We start from the raw sequence: 16,843 nt of genomic DNA, 5'->3' as shown, positions 1-16,843 counted from the left end.
CTGTGTGGGAATTTCGCTCCACACTGGGGGCATTTTTTGAAGGGAGTCCTTTCCATGAGCTGTAGGCCCGAACGGCATCAATAGGCCCAGCGGCCCGCGTCGACAACTGGAATCGAGTAGCTCAGATGCACGTCGAAGATCACGCGATCAAAAACAATACCGTCGGGTTGTAGATCGTTTGCGCGTCAAAAAGGTTTGGAGAATAAGGTGCCGAACCAGAGCGCAAAAGTTACATCCAAACCCAATGGCGGAAAAAAACAATCTGAGGATGGAGTCGATGCCCATGCGCACTATCGTCCAAGGGAGGAGTCACCTATCTTGTGACTACTAAAGACTCTTCCAAGAAGACAACAACATGCAAGCATCCGAGCCCAACACCAGATGCCGATCTATGCATAGTGTACAATCTGCAGCTCATGTGCCTCGAACAAATATTTTCAATTTTTTTTTAAAGATTTTAATTTCTGCTGTAGTTTTTAATGTTGATCAATTTGTTGACTGTTGTATTATCTATATGTATTTCCCGCAAATAAATGTTTATGACAGGATATGGGTATAAGAGATCGTATCTGAAGATGAACTGCAAGAACAGTATGGCTATTATGACACAGAGAGGGGATCGGTTCCAGAGACTATAAAAACAAGCATTGCAATACAATGGGTCTTGCCTTTGGGACCTTATATGTTTTTAGCAATGAAGCACATTATCTTAGGAAAAGCAATTGTGGTATGTTACTGACCTCTGCTGGTTGTTTTCTATCAAGACAGTTAAATAGAAGCAGTTACTAGACCTTTTTTAGGTCGAGCCTAGCGGCAGCGCGCATGCTCTGCTAGACTGCTGTAGTAGAGTATGAGAGAGAAGCCGCACCTAGTCTCCTCCATTATTTTTCATTGGCTTGTGTCATTGTCTTTCGTAAATGCTGCCTTCGGATTTGTTAATAGGCTTGTTAGTCCCTCCTTAGTTCGGTCGTGTCCTCATTCGATTGTTAAACGGGACCGGTTATTTAGTCTGTAAGCACTATTTACTTTATTGAGTTTCTCTTACTGCAGGCCGGACATGCGCTGCTTCAGCTGTAACAGCTTGTGTTTTTTTAAGCAGCACGGCCGCCCGCGTAACACGGGCACCTGCTTTCAATCACTTTAACCCAACATAATCTCATGTCTATTTCAAACCCCGCCCCCCCCCCCCCAGTAAAATGGGCTTCAAGATGATTAGCAAATGAGGTCATGTGAATTCCAGGTAGCACATAATCCAGTGCTAATGGGCTGAAGCTGACAGCAGCACATCTGTGTTTCATGTCATCTACTAAAGCCACCTAATGGGTTGTTTTCAAAAGCCTGTTTCATTAACCCCTTCGGTGCTCATGACGGAATGGTTCCGTCATGACCCACGGTTGAGCTGTGCTCATGACGGAACCATTCCGTCATGACCACGCCCGCGCAAGATTCCGCCAGCACAGCGGCGGAATCTGCGCAGCATCGAAGGGGTTAACACCACTACCAATACCTCCACCACCAATACCACCACCACCACAAATACCACCACCATCAATACCACCACTAATACCACCACTGTCAATACCACCACCAATACCACCACCACCAATACCACCACTGCCAATACCACCACCGCCAACACCACCTCCACCACCTCCACCAATACCATCAACACCAATACTACCACCACCACCAATACCACTGCCATCACCAATACCACCACCACCATTAATACCACCACCAATACCACCACCAATTCCAGTACCACCACCAATATCAAGACCACCACCACCAATACCACCAATACCACCACCACCACCGCAAATGCCACCACCACCACCAATACCACCACGTCAGCGCCTCTCACTCACTAGTAATAGCAGGGGCCACTGTATGAGGCCGGAGCTGCAGCCGAGACCATCCCTCCCTCCCTCCATGCCTGCCATAAAGCACAGCCCGCCCTGCACCAGGAGGTGAAGCCAGGGCACTACTACAGCTGGAGTGTTTTTATTAGGATAAGATAGCAATGACATTACGCAATGACACACTGCATACTCAAATCACGGAGTGCGCAGGAACTACCCCCTCCCGCACTTCCTCATGAGCTGCAACAGTGTAATGACAGAGCGAAAGGTGTTGGAGCGCTTTGTTAGTGTTTATAGCTGGGATCATATGTAACTCTCACTTCACACTTTGTGTCTGTGTAATTTACATCACTTACACATGTTCTTCCCTGCACTATTTATCACTACTTTGAAGACGTCGCAGGCCGATCTCTTCCTCTGATATTTACAATCTAACAAGCGGTCGAGAAGGCCCTCTATTGCAATGCTATAGGCCTTGCAATTGCCAGAGTTTAAGCTATTAGTATTGTAAATGACAATGCCTTTTATTTATGTTTTAGAAACCAAAAAATAAATATAAGGCATTGTAAATTACAATGCCAATAGCTCAAACTCGCGTGAATGCGAGACCTACTGCATTGCAAATGCTTGTTTTAACAAGTCCCTGAACAGAAAGTGGTTCTGGTATTTCACTGACCTTTGCTTGTCATTTTCTATCAAGACAGTTAAATAGAGGCAGTTGCTAGAAAAAAAGTAGTCCTGGGGTAATGCTCCAAAGTTCACACAAAGTACATACAACAGATCTTCCAGACAGCGCAATCGCTGTCTGGGCACGACATAATGAATAGTTTATACTGCTGTAAGATTTCCTCTACGCACACTAGGCCGGTGACTGCCCTGTGAAGTGTTCCATTCATTCGTCCACCCTTCAAAATTGCATATCTTCGTTTTCTTTTCCCATTGACCTCTCATGTTGGTATGCTTTGAGTGTCAGAATGTTATAAGACAGCAGGCCAGCCTCACAGCAAATGACGCGGGCCACGACAAAGAAACAGAGAGAGAATTTGCTATACAACTCATCTCCACTTCTGTCTCAGGGCCCCTGTGCCCAGTGTTATCCAACCTCATCCCATTCACATGTTTTTGTTGAGATAGTGACTCTGCCTCATTTTGCATTTTTGTGCCTCAGCCAGTATTTTCCTCCTCACCTCCATGTTGTTTATATATTTTCCACTCTGTATATGCCGCAGTGTAGTTCCAGTGGTAAAGTGCTGAGGGTAAGGTACCATCCGGGGGAAAGAGGCAGCCGAATGACTGCATATTATTACAAAAGACCTCTCTTAACACCATGTTCCAGAAAGGCTTGAACTACTAACTTCTGCTGGAAAGTTAAGAGAGTTCCCATGGCGTGGTGTGGGTGGACATACCCGGCTGTGCATAGTGTAGGCTAGCGCACAGGAAGGAGCCTAAGATGGCGAGTTGTGTGGACGTGCAAGGATCAATGGCTCGTTGGAGGACGTTTGCAAGTGTTATATTTGAGGCTGTGCAATGGATGGTGCTGATGAGGAAGCGCAATCAGTAACATGACCTATGATGTGTACAGGAGGAGAAAGAAACTGATTTTGCCTTTTGCACTCAGGCACGAGTCAGACAATTGCCTTGTCATGAGTAACATGCCGTTAAGCCGGTGCAGTGAGGAGTAAGGAGAAGGCCCGCTTCATTGACCAGCAGCTCCTATTGCAGAGAACAATTCGAGGTTGTTACTGTACTAAAAATCTAAAGATACTTTTGGTTACTTAAGGTTAGTTAAGAAGCCCATTTTGCTTGTCACTGCCAGTCAATCACATCCATGTCCATCATACTCCAGGTGCCTTCTCACAATTTAGCAACTACTGTTCTTTCACACAATTTGTGTTATATGTGTGGTGTCCTAATACACAATAGAAAGGTGGATTTATGTGACTAGAAGCAGAATCTCTTGAAATTAACCTGGGCTCCTACATCCACAACAGAACCTGTCTTCCAGTTACACTGTACTGGAGCCAGCAACACAGCCATACTCGTATATATAAGCAAGATCTTAATATTTTAAGACTACAATGAAAGAAAACAAGGTGTCAATTTCAATCTGGTCAAGTGAAGTTTTTTGCACAAATTCAAGCTTGCATTTTCTGTAATCATAATGTATTTAATTTTCCTTGAGTTCTGAAGAATGTTTCTCTCAGTGGCTACAAGTACAGATGTATTAACAGGGAAAGAAACTCCCTAGAACCAAACCACTTAAACCCAGTGTCGCAGAATACCTTTTCGCTTTCCATAGCCAAGAAACTCCTGTGAACGTGGTGATCAGACACTTCTGGGACAGGGCATGTGGTCAAGGGGCGCACAGGGTGACTTGATGGCCTGTAGCATTCCAGGCTGCCCACAGCTGTAGAACACAAGCCTCACACTCCTCAAGCCAATGAAAAACACGTTCAAGTGAATCTTTCATGGAATTTATTTAGGCTACTTTTACAAACAATAGTATAAAAAATAAGCACCGTCAATGTTTCTTTTATTCTGTACATATTAGGAGCTCTTGTTCATTCACTGACACAGCCCCAGTCTTCTAGCAGGCTACTAAACCAACACTCCTTGATTGTTCCTTACAAAACTAGGCTTCACCAACTCGAAGATGTTTTGTGCTACCCAGGACCCTTTTGAAAATGTGAACATGTCAACCAACTACCAACCCCCCTTGTGTTGACAGCAGAGGCGTGTGTTTCTTGTCACTGATACTTCCAGCAGAGGTGGTTGTCACTGTGGTTCATTTGGCAGCCATGTTGACATTGCATAGGACATCCTGAGCAGACAGACTGCACTTCAGTAATAGTGAAATAGATCCTTGAGTCCTGGCCTTCAGGTCTTCCTGATCCTACCCAATGGCGAGTCCTTAGTGGCCAAGGTTCACGGCCTTGTCTCCATCCTTTTCATCACCATCATCATCATCCTCACCATTGAAGCTGGAGAAACAGATGGGCTGGCACTCCAGAGTGCGAAGGTTCAACAGGCAGGCCACCTGCGAGACGCTGAATTCAGGGACGGCGAGCAAGAGGACCCGCTGTCCATCCATTCCTAGCAGCCAATGAAAAAGACAAAATCAGGCATCTTGGTAGTAGGGAGCAGCCGGCACCACAAGACCGCAGAGAGGCAAACAGGGAGGTGCAGCTTTAGGGCAGTGCGACTGGTGCGGCCGCACTGGGCCTGACCTGTGGAGGGGGGCGCTGACCTCAGTAGGGGCGCTCTTTTGAGTAATAACTTATGATTAGAGAGATGAGGGGCACTTTTGCCTGGTGATATGAGCAAATCCGAGGAGGCAGTCATGGGGTATGAGGGCACCAAAAATGATGATCGCACTGGGCGCCCCCAGCGCTAAAGCCGGCCCTGAGCACCAGTACGGCTGTGTGCGGGCCCCAGTGCAGGAGCAGGCAGGGGGTGCATCGGGGAGGAATGAGCTGCATTTGGATAGTGGTTCAATACTACAATAGGTGGTGGTGCTTCTGGTCAGGCATGAGGGGCAGAAGGGCACTGCAGTGGAATATTCAGGAGCGTTCACCAGTCTGTGTGTAGCTGCTGCATCTGCAGATCTGGGTGTTCGTTCTAAAGCTGCTGGCCAGTGTAGAGATGCATTAAAGGGGTGTACAGGGGTTCTAATGGGGAATGAGTACTGTGTTTCATAGAGTCGTTCAGTGTTGAGGTGCATTGAAGGGGTGTACATGGGCTGTAATAGGGGGAATAAGTACTGGTTCTCATAGTGTAGGTCAGTGTAGAGGTGCATTGCAAGGGATGTACATGGGTTCTCATAGGGGAATGAGTACTGGTTCTCATAGTGTAGGTCAGTGTTGAGGTGCGTTGGAAGGGACGTACACGGGCTCTAATAGAGGAATAAGTACTGGTTCTCATAGTGTACGTCAGTGTTGAGGTGCATTGGAAGGGGTGTACATGGGCTGTAATAGGGGAATGAGTACTGGTTCTCATTTTGTAGGTCAGTGTTGAGGTGCGATGGAAGGGATGTACATGGGCTGTAATAGGGGAATGAGTACTGGTTCTCATGGTGTAGGTCAGTGTAGAGGTGCGTTGAAAGGGATGTACATGGGCTGTAATAGGGGATCGAGTACTGGTTATCATAATGTAGGTCAGTGTTGAGGTGCGTTGGAAGGGATGTACATGGGCTCTAATAGGGGAATGAGTACTGGTTCTCATAGTGTAGGTCAGTGTTGAGGTGCATTGGAAGGAATGTATATGGGTTCTATTAGGGGAATGAGTACTGGTTCTCATAGTGTAGGTCAGTGTAGAGGTGCATTGGAAGGGATGTACATGGGTTGTCGTAGGGGAATGAGCACTGGTTCTCATAGAGTCGTTCAGTGTTGATGTGCATTGGAAGGGATGTACATGGGTTGTCATAGGGGAATGAGCACTGGTTCTCATAGTGTACGTCAGTGTTGAGGTGCATTGGAAGGGGTGTACATGGGTTGTCATAGGGGAATAAGCACTGGTTCTCGTAGTGTAGGTCAGTGTTGAGGTGCATTGGAAGGGATGTACATGGGCTGTAATAGGGAAATGAGTACTGGTTCTCATTTTGTAGGTCAGTGTTGAGGTGCACTGGAAGGGATGTACATTGGCTGTAATAGGGAAATGAGTACTGGTTCTCATTTTGTAGGTCAGTGTTGAGGTGCACTGGAAGGGATGTACATTGGCTGTAATAGGGAAATGAGTACTGGTTCTCATTTTGTAGGTCAGTGTTGAGGTGCACTGGAAGGGATGTACATTGGCTGTAATAGGGAAATGAGTACTGGTTCTCATAGTGTAGGTCAGTGTTGAGGTGCATTGGAAGGGATCTACATGGGCTGTATGAGGGGGATGATTACTGGTTCTCATAGTGTAGGTCAGTGTTGAGGTGCGTTGGAAGGGATGTACATGGGCTCTAATAGGGGAATGAGTACTGGTTCTCGTAGTGTAGGTCAGTGTTGAGGTGCATTGGAAGGGATGTACATGGGCTGTAATAGGGGACTGAGTACTGGTTCTCATAGAGTCGTTCAGTGTTGAGGTGCCTTGAAGGGATGTACATGGGCTGTAATAGGGGACCGAGTACTAGTTCTCATAGTGTACATCAGTGTTGAGGTGCATTGGAAGGGGTGTACATGGGCTGTAATAGGGGAATGAGTACTGGTTCTCGTAGTGTAGGTCAGTGTTGAGGTGCATTGGAAGGGATGTACATGGGCTGTAATAGGGGACTGAGTACTGGTTCTCATAGAGTCGTTCAGTATTGAGGTGCCTTAAAGGTATGTACATGGGCTGTAATAGGGGACCGAGTACTGGTTCTAATAGTGTACGTCAGTGTTGAGGTGCATTGGAAGGGGTGTACATTGGCTGTAATAGGGGAATGAGTACTGGTTCTCATAGTGTAGGTCAGTGTTGAGGTGTGTTGGAAGGGATGTACATGGGCTGTAATAGGGGACTGAGTACTGGTTCTCATTGTGTAGGTCAGTGTTGAGGTGCACTGGAAGGGATGTACACTGGCTGTATTAGGGAAATGAGTACTGGTTCTCATAGTGTAGGTCAGTGTTGAGGTGCGTTGGAAGGGATGTACATGGGCTGTAATAGGGGACTGACTACCGGTTCTCGTAGTGTAGGTCAGTGTTGAGGTGCGTTGGATGGGATGTACATGGGCTTTAATAGGGGAATGAGTACCGGTTCTCATAGTGTAGGTCAGTGTTGAGGTGCATTGGAAGGGACGTACACAGGCTCTAATAGGGGAATGAGTACTGGTTCTCAGTGTAGGTCAGTGTTGAGGTGCATTGGAAGGGACGTACACGGGTTCTAATAGGGGAATGAGTACTGGTTCTCGTAGTGTAGGTCAGTGTAGAGGTGCATTGGAAGGGACGTACACAGGCTCTAATAGGGGAATGAGTACTGGTTCTCATAGAGTACGTCAGTGTTGAGGTGTATTGGAAGGAATGTACATGGGATCTAATAGGGGAATGAGTACTGGTTCTCATAGTGTAGGTCAGTGTTGAGGTGCATTGGAAGGAATGTACATGGGTTCTAATAGGGGAATGAGTACCATTTCTCGTACTGTAGGTCAGTGTAGCGGTGCACTGGAAGGGTTGTACATGGGCTCTAATAGGGGAATAGGAAATAGTACTGCAGGTCAGTGTTGAGTACTGGTTCTCATAGTGTAGGTCAGTGTTGAGGTGCGTTGGGAGGGGTGTACATGGGATCTAATAGGGGAATGAGTACTGGTTCTCATAGTGTAGGTCAGTGTTGAGGTGCATTGGAAGGAATGTATATGGGTTCTAATAGGGGAATGAGTACTGGTTCTCATAGTGTAGGTCAGTGTTGAGGTGCATTGGAAGGAATGTACATGGGTTCTAATAGGGGAATGAGTACCGTTTCTCGTAGTGTAGGTCAGTGTTGAGGTGCATTGGAAGGAATGTACATGGGTTCTAATAGGGGAATGAGTACCGTTTCTCGTAGTGTAGGTCAGTGTAGAGGTGCATTGGAAGGGATGTACGTGAGCTCTAATAGGGGAATAGGAAATAGTACTGCAGGTCAGTGTGGAGTACTGGTTCTCATAGTGTAGGTCAGTGTTGAGGTGCGTTGGAAGGAATGTACATGGGATCTAATAGGGGAATGAGTACTGGTTCTCATAGTGTAGGTCAGTGTTGAGGTGCATTGGAAGGAATGTACATGGGTTCTAATAGGGGAATGAGTACCATTTCTCGTACTGTAGGTCAGTGTAGCGGTGCACTGGAAGGGTTGTACATGGGCTCTAATAGGGGAATAGGAAATAGTACTGCAGGTCAGTGTCGAGTACTGGTTCTCATAGTGTAGGTTAGTGTTAAGGTGCATGGACCATAGGTCCTCATATTGGGATAGCCTGTGTCACTTCTGGGTTCTAATACTGCAGGTCAATGTTGAGGTGCACTGGCAAGCCTGCATGAGCTGTGTGTGGTCTCTGTCCTGGAATAGCAGAGAGTGCTGTAGACCAGGTGAGATGTATTTGCTGCTCTACTTTACTACATGTGTAGAACATCTTATCCTAGGTACTAACCTTCGCACTTACTATCACACATGTATGTTTCAGTTCCAGCTGCTGGAAAGGAAGCCACCGCTCCCCCCAAGCCCAGAGCTGCAGCAAGCTGAATACATAAGATGCCTATGATCACTTTGTGCCCCCCACCCCTCTTTTTGGTAGGTCCAGTACCCCATGGATATAAGACATTATAAAGCTTAAGGATTATTAGCTTGGCAGCAAGGTCACTGACAGGCCTGGTTCCTCACCTTTGACTTCCTTGGATTTGAAGGTCGGTGCATTGCCGCAGAAATAGACATCTGGACAGTCTTGCAAGATGAACGGGTCGGACTTATAAAAAGGGTAGCACCCTGGGGAGGAGAAAACATACACCAGAGTCAAATCACAAGTGCCAATCTCTATTCTACCCACTGGATGGATCAGGTAACTCATGAAGGTGAAGAGGAGAGCTTGATGTACAAGCCTGGATCAGCAAAAGGTTTTTAGCGAGGCCTCTCTATGAAGGGGCAGGGTGGTCACGGTTGGAAAGGAGAGAGTTGGGTGTAAGTAGTGAGGCCCTGAGGTACATAGTGAGATCCAAAGAGAAAGGAAACTGGCCTCTAATGGGAGGCGAGAATTTGAAGGGTAGAAGAGAGGCCTTTCACAAGAGGGAGGGAGACCAAGGGACTTGAAAGAGGATCAATGATTGGTCCCGCTGGCAACAGGGAGATAGCCTGTTCCAGTGGCTAGAGGATGGGAGGCGAGGCGGCGAGGCACTGTCCGCGCCCCTTGGACCTCACCTAGTGTGTCTGGAGAAGTAGGGCTCAGGTGTCCGATTCTCAGAGTCCACTCCAGGATCTCCAGATGGTCCTCCATGTTGCTGTACTTGTAGATATCGCTGACATTCTGTCCTGAAGTTCCAAGGAACCTAAGGAAGCAACAAAGAGGCATGATTACCAGGACCATGGATGGCAGGCGTGCTCACTTAACCTAGAGGCAGGATCAGCACATGCATGTAAAAACAAGTTCATGCGACAGAGGGCAGGATTAGCACATGTATCATGTGAAAGAGGGCTTGAGGGACATGTAGGAAAAAAACCAAGTTCATGTGACGGAGGGCAGGACCAGTGCAAGTATGTGCTCAGAACACGGGGGTTGAAAATATGGTCATGTGACAGATAGAAAGGATCAGAACATGGCAGCAGAAAGCAAACTTGTGACAGAGAGCTAGATCAATACATGAATGCCGAAAATAAGCTTTTGTGACAGAGGGCAGGATTTGAACAAGGACGCTAAAAACATTATAGGAACCTGGAAGTAGACAACAAGCTCAGGTGACTGACCACAGGATGAGCACATACGTGTAGAAAACAAGCGCATGTGACAGAGCAGAGAATCAACACATGCATGTAGAACACAAGATCATGTAACAGAAGACAGGATCGACACATATGTAGAAAAATAGTAGAAGGGTAGGAGAGGGAGAGGTAGGCAATGGTGGTCTTATTGCTGGGCCCAAACAACTAGAGTATCTATGAGCTATAGACATGTGCGACTACACGGCAAGTATTTGCTTCACGTTAAGTACACACAACATTTCAAACTCAGTATAAGCCACGAAATGTGGGAGGGCCAGATGGCACATTTATACACTTGGCACAGCAATGCCCAGATGGGAGCACATAGTGGAAACAAGATTTACTTGCGATGGTTGAATACACCGTAGAGATATCAATACTGTGGCGCGCTTGGGAGGGGTCTACCCTCCTCCAGGATCCATCAGGTGGTCTGTGGCAATGGCTTTACTGGTTGCTAAGCATACGGTGGCACTAACATGGTTCAAAGGCCCCGCACCCCAGACCGGACTAAGGATATGAGCACATACCACGATAGGGCGGAAACATGTTACACCCCACCCTGTTAAATCCAGACCAAAAGACATATGTGGACTCTTGAGATTCTACCTTTCATCCAAACAGGAAGTGACCGGCCTTGCAGAGCAGGAATGGTGTGCTGGAGGTCTGGTGGGACCCCTCCCAAGCAGAGACCATGCATTTACTATACTGACGGGATTGGGTGTGGGGTTAGCTTGGGGGCAGTAAGCCGAGTTAAAAGGTCGCCAGTACGGAGACAAAATAGGGTCTACATTATGGAAGCGCTGATGCCAATGAGGTAGAGGGCAGGGATATTGCATTGAGGTGTTCCTATACTCTCCATGCTTATGGATATTGGGACAAAGATATGGGCTGTCAACATGCGACTATTGTTAGAGGTACGATCCTTAGAATATGCGCGTCAACAGTTTATCATATGGCGACATGTTTGTAATAGTGATTTTGATGATTAAAGGAAAATAACATTTTTAAAAAACGTATCTACTGAATATGCTACAACTGCAACTATAGGACCGATTATCTTCCTCTGAACATTACAGTTCAGTGGATGACAGAGGAGGAAAGCATTAAAACATGCATTTCCGACCCAAAATATGCATCTGTAATTTAGAGATAAAACGATCTGCAACGAGGGTGATTTCACATACTGATTAATGCAGGTCAAAGACAGGGACGCTCAACTGCAAAGGAGCCTTGGGGAAAAGGAACCCTGGAGACAAGAGCTGTGGTGGAAGAAGGAAAATGAGGAGGCAAAATACATGGGTGCACTGGACATGGGTTGGCCTAACGGCTAGGGCGCTCGGCCTCGGACCTGGGTTCGAGTCTCGGTAATGACGCTAAAACATCCTGTGATTCTGGGCAAATCACTTAATCTCCCTGTGCCTAACAAAAAAAAAAAAACAAAAAAAAAAAAATTATGTGTGTCCTCATGTAACGTAACTGGTGTTATGTAAAGTGCTTTGCTACCTGGTTGGATTCGGGTCAAGTTTGCGCTATATAAAACTTTGCAAAAAAAAAATCTAGACATTCAGCCTGGCAATATCAGCCACAACAGGGAGTGAAGACAATATATCTGCCCTAACTAGGGATACAGCGGGGAATGAAGAAACCAGGACACTAGTAGCCTCAGACACTAGCCTTAGAATTCAAATCAGGAACAATACAGGTCAAATACGATACAAGATGGCCATTAATATTTTACTACAAAGAATGCCACACAGCCACTACGGTTGCTTGGAAGGGCGCAGGTTAAATCGCTTGTACAATAAATCACGGCCATAGCTGGATTAGGTCAAATGCAGGATCTAAGACACAAACCCATCCTGCAAAGCCCGTAGTGGGTTAATCCATGGCATAAGCAGTACTCACAAAAGTTAGGGTGGGTCACAGAAGATGTGTACCTACTCACTGAAACAGAAACCGAGGTCAAATAAACACCCTACAAGCCACATCGTGCAAACCATCATCTTCTCCCACGGAAAATCTTGGTGTTGTAAATCCAAAAGGCAAGTAAAGAAGCTGTGAATGAGGACCCAGCCCCGTCAAGCGTTGTAAGACCCTGGAACTGGGGCATATTACTCATATAACATAACGCCGAATCATGCGCAGCCTGTCTTCAGCTAAAACATTACTCTGACCTCTGCGGGTAAATTATTTTTTGTTGTTGCTTAAAAAAGACACTGGAAATTTTACTGAAAATTATAACACTCTACAGGTAATATTTCGTTCAAATATCTGACATTCTCTGATCCACAAGATAAAGTTATGTCTTGTGAACCCTTAGGTACAACATTATTTCAGAGAAAACATTTTCATGAATAAAGAGAAAAGCAAACATATAATAAAAGGGGAACTAACTTTGCACTAAAAATATCACACAAGTTGAAAAACGCAATGGTACATTTAGAAAGACCCATCTGATTCATATTTACTTTTTGTGTTTTTTCACCCGCACAACGTCTTAGTACACCATGGTAATATGTGGTGTCACATCAGCTAGTTCTGTGGCTAACGGGTTTTGCCACAAGGGGGCAGTAGGTGACGGCAGCAATTAACTCGAAAAGACCAGAGCAAGAGCCAAGGTGACACCAGCAATAACCAGACGTTACCGAGCAAGGGCATAAAAATAACCAATTGCCATCACCAATACTGAAAACAGCTGTTTTAGTGTCTTCACAACTCTTAATGTGACTTCATGAAACAGAGATGATATAGAGACACTGGTATCTCTCAGATGAGAGCAGCAGACGTTGCTGTGCCTGCAATCATGTCCATGATGTATAGTTGTTGCGGCAGTGATAAAAGATAGAAAGCATCAAGCATTTTAGAATATGTTCATCAAATATATTAATTAGAGAATCAGGCTCCCATAAGCCAACTATTATACCAGGAAGCATGCACCATCAGAAAGTGATTGCAAAAGTGCAAGTAATCAAACACCCATTAGATACTTATAGTGTTGGTAATTATGTACCCAGCAGAAATAATTTAGGAACAATAAACTGATGCATCAACATTACTTGTTAAATTGTTTTCTGTAAGTATTTTAGAGTATTTATCAATTGTGGTGAAACAGACAGATCCATACATAGATTAGAGTGAAATGGAGCTGTGGGCTGTGTGTGCTCGCCGGCCGTGGCCAGAGCTTTCCGTGGCAGAGCTGTATGCGGAGTGAGAGAGTTCTAGGTACCAGTGCGGTGAGTGGTGGGTCTCCTCACCTGACGCCATCGATGACTGCCTGGTAGGGGTTGGTGACCAGCTGCAGCGTGGAGTACACCGCAGCCTGTGGGAACATGCAGTGGTGCAGAGGCTGCTGGGGGAGAGTGTAATTGGTGGGGTCATACTGCCCGGGCATCACGTCCACGGGTACGGAGGCCTGAAATGTAAAACAAATACATCACAATAACCACAAACTCAGTCACAGCTCTGAGTGTCTGCAATGACAGCTACCAGCTTACTACAGAACTCAACCTCAAAAACAAATTCCTGCCCTTGGAGTGTGAGAGATCTCAGCCATGACATGTCCTTGGTGCAACAGCAGTGCCAATGTCCATAACGCACCACACCGACTGCGATGCCCTGATGCAAGGAGAGCACCACAGCTAATGGCAATGCTTTAGCTAAACAAGTGGGGTGAGGGGGATGTCCTTACCTCTGCAGGCACCTAAAAATAAACAATGCTATTCACTGTTTTTGATCTGCTCGTTTCATCAAAAAGAAGCTTGGTGGTCATACTTCCGGTCATCCTCATATTCTGATGTCACTGCTCAAAGTTACCCCTCTCCAGCCATTTCCAAAAACACAGAATTCTTTTAAGTCATGAAAAGATTTTCCCATCACTATGTCCAACTAATTGATAAAGAATATTGATTTACTAAATGAAACCAGAGAAGAGTTTTCTATGTTTGATAAAGGCCTAGATGGAGCATAAAAGAGGTGACGAGCTAGAGACTGACAAATGGCTTGAAAGGAAGAGGCCCTCACTGCCCAGTTGCCCAGATGTTAGTAGAGTGGGTACTCTGAATCTTGAGGAAGGCTGCAACAATGCCCATCACCTTGATGAAAACTTTGGGAGTAGTGTTAAAAGAGAACCGCAGAACCTTGTACTGAAAGTGCTTACTGCATTCCAAAAACCAGATGGATTTTCTCAATTGGTCATACGGAAACATGCAACATAGATGCCACTAAGACTGAGAACAAATAACTTACTTACCTTCAGTAACCCCTTTTCTGATAGAGACTCTGTGTAACCATAGCTTTCTCACCTTAGAATATTCCCCAGGCGTCAGACTGGACCCGGAAAACTTTGAAGCAGTACCCCGATGTGCCAGGAGGTGGCGCCTGCAGCTATGCATCAAAGTTGTGTGGGCCAATGGCGTGTGCAGGCCTATATAGGAGCCACCCATCCATGCTAACATGAGTTGCTGTCATGACTCATGCCTGCAGACACAGAGCAAAATCAAGTTGGTCTTGACCAATGTGTGATTCTCTTTTTAGGGTACAGTCCAATTCACAGAATGGGGAGGATGGGTGGGTCGGTGGAGAATCTCTACCAGAAAAGGTGCTACCAAATGTAGGTTAATTGTTCTTCTGATAGAGGCTTCTAACCGCAGATTCCTCACATTACAATAGTTAACAGGGTAGTACCTCCCAAGGGGTGGGTCTGTAAAGTGGTTCAAACCAAAGTGTGCTGCAGACCGTCCCAGTGAATATGGCCGATGAGGGGTCTTTCAGTGTCACTGATAAGCTTCGCCTCCCGCTCCCGGATGGCTTTCGAGTGAATCTGGGCGCACTTGCGGAAGGCCGCAGAGTCGACGAACCAAATCACAACAAACAGACCAAGTGGGGATCAGTGACAGCCATTTGCCAATGGCATTTCCCGCAAGGTTTAAACCCTGCTGACCTTCTGGGGACAGGTCCCTTGCACACTGGTTTGAATTTGGAAATTTAGAACAAGAAAATCTCACAACTTCAAGGACAAAAACTGTCTCTGAGAGACCAGGGGAGCTCCGGATCCACGTCTGTAGCCGCAGACAGAAAGGAACTGATGTCAGCATGTATGGGTGGCTTCTCCATAGGCTCGCGCACAACATATCCAGGGTGCAGGAAGTTGAACGGAGCCGCAATCTCCCACGCACAGGGGTTCTGCTTCAAAGTTTCCTGAATCCAGTCAAACCCGTGGGGAATATTCAAAGGCGAGGAATCTGCCGTTAGAAGTCTCTATCAGAAAAAACAATGTACCAGCCTGAGTGTTGACTGATGCCAAGCCAAAGGCGTCATTCGGAATTGCCCCAGGCACTGCCCACGCCCATAAGCCCTAGTACAAGTTTGGGCATTGAATGTCGGAGTCCAGTGCGGAGTGAGACGCTCTTTTAACAGGCAGTAGAGGACCAGCATCTACCGGCCGGGCCTGCACTCACACTCAGCTGCAGCAGAATCTCATCCAGCATCTTGATGGACTCCACACTAGCAGCCTGGGTCTTTTTTGTCAAGTACTTGGCCTGAAAAACACAAGATGAGGCCACTTGGTAAATACATAGACACTTGTGTCATTACACACAGCTGCCACATAGACACAAGACACTCAAACACACAGGACAGATACTTCAGCAGCGGTTATCTGCTATGTATCACTCACACAGAGCACAATCACAACAGATAGCAGAAGTGTGCCTAACAAATGGACACAGTACAGTCACTAGCAGTGCGAGCTACCTTCAAAGAGTGCATGGACCGAGGCACAAATAACCGCGATTTCCATGCCCCGTCGAGGTTTACCTTATTCAGAGTATCCTTGCTCTGTGTGCTCTTGCTCAGCAGGTTGCCTGCCAGGATAACGCGGGAAATCTGGGCGGCACTGGTCTGCTCCCCTTCGTCGCCCACCTGGCCAGTGACCACATCCAGCAACAGCTGCAGGCCGAGGAGGCTTTCTCCACTCCCACTGCCCAGTCCCAGGCCTGAAGCCAGCAGCACAAACCTGTTCCAGCAAGAACAGAGAGTGAATGAGACCCAACACCAACTCTCTGCAATGTAGCTGCTCCAAGGGCACATCAAAGTCTCTGGTACTACGTGGGTCCCTCTGCACTCTTTTCCATCACGAGGGGAACCCATAAAGAGAATAGAGACCAGTGATGGTTGGGCGTGCTAGTTATCTTTCTACCTCTCTCCAAGACAGTGAGTCAGTTCAAGTCCTGCTTTCCTTAACACAACCACAAGTGCAGGAAAAGGCTATTGACCAATGTTAGAAATGAAGAGGAATTCTGACCACGTCCAGACTGACCGGACTGCCCAATCGAGTCTATATAGAGGTATTCTCTTAGAAGACATGAGTCAGTCATGCCCACATCTGGGAACATGTTAAAAGCAGAACTTTAAGCATTCGATTTTAACTTGAGCTCTTAATGAAACAAGTTGCAGTGGACTCTCCCAGCTCATGCCGCTTTGGCTTCTCCCTAAAAATGATGCATTTTGAAAGCTTTGGTATTGTTCTCGATTACTCCACATGTACCAGACCAAAGTTGACTGTAGTATTACACACTGTCCTCTCCATCTAA

The 16,843-nt window shown here is 46.4% G+C and overlaps 1 protein-coding gene across 1 annotated transcript in view; it reads right to left on the bottom strand.

The window, feature by feature from the left end:
* Positions 1-4,320: 4,320 nt before the first annotated feature.
* Positions 4,321-16,843, bottom strand: part of POLD2 (DNA polymerase delta 2, accessory subunit) — a 62,749-nt gene continuing 50,226 nt past the window's right edge. The window contains exons 6-11 of the mRNA XM_085636119.1: positions 16,068-16,266; positions 15,710-15,790; positions 13,508-13,665; positions 9,696-9,823; positions 9,165-9,266; positions 4,321-4,955 (exon numbers count right to left, since the gene is read on the bottom strand). Coding sequence (XP_085492245.1) covers positions 4,774-4,955; positions 9,165-9,266; positions 9,696-9,823; positions 13,508-13,665; positions 15,710-15,790; positions 16,068-16,266 — 850 coding nt within the window. The 3' untranslated portion in view covers positions 4,321-4,773. The remainder of the gene's footprint in view (positions 4,956-9,164; positions 9,267-9,695; positions 9,824-13,507; positions 13,666-15,709; positions 15,791-16,067; positions 16,267-16,843) is intronic.

Source organism: Triturus cristatus, chromosome 11, assembly GCF_964204655.1.
Source record: "Triturus cristatus chromosome 11, aTriCri1.1, whole genome shotgun sequence".
NCBI classification, from domain to species: Eukaryota; Metazoa; Chordata; class Amphibia; order Caudata; family Salamandridae; genus Triturus; species Triturus cristatus.
Note: the sequence above shows the minus strand (reverse complement) of the source record. Positions and strands in the feature narration are given on the sequence as shown.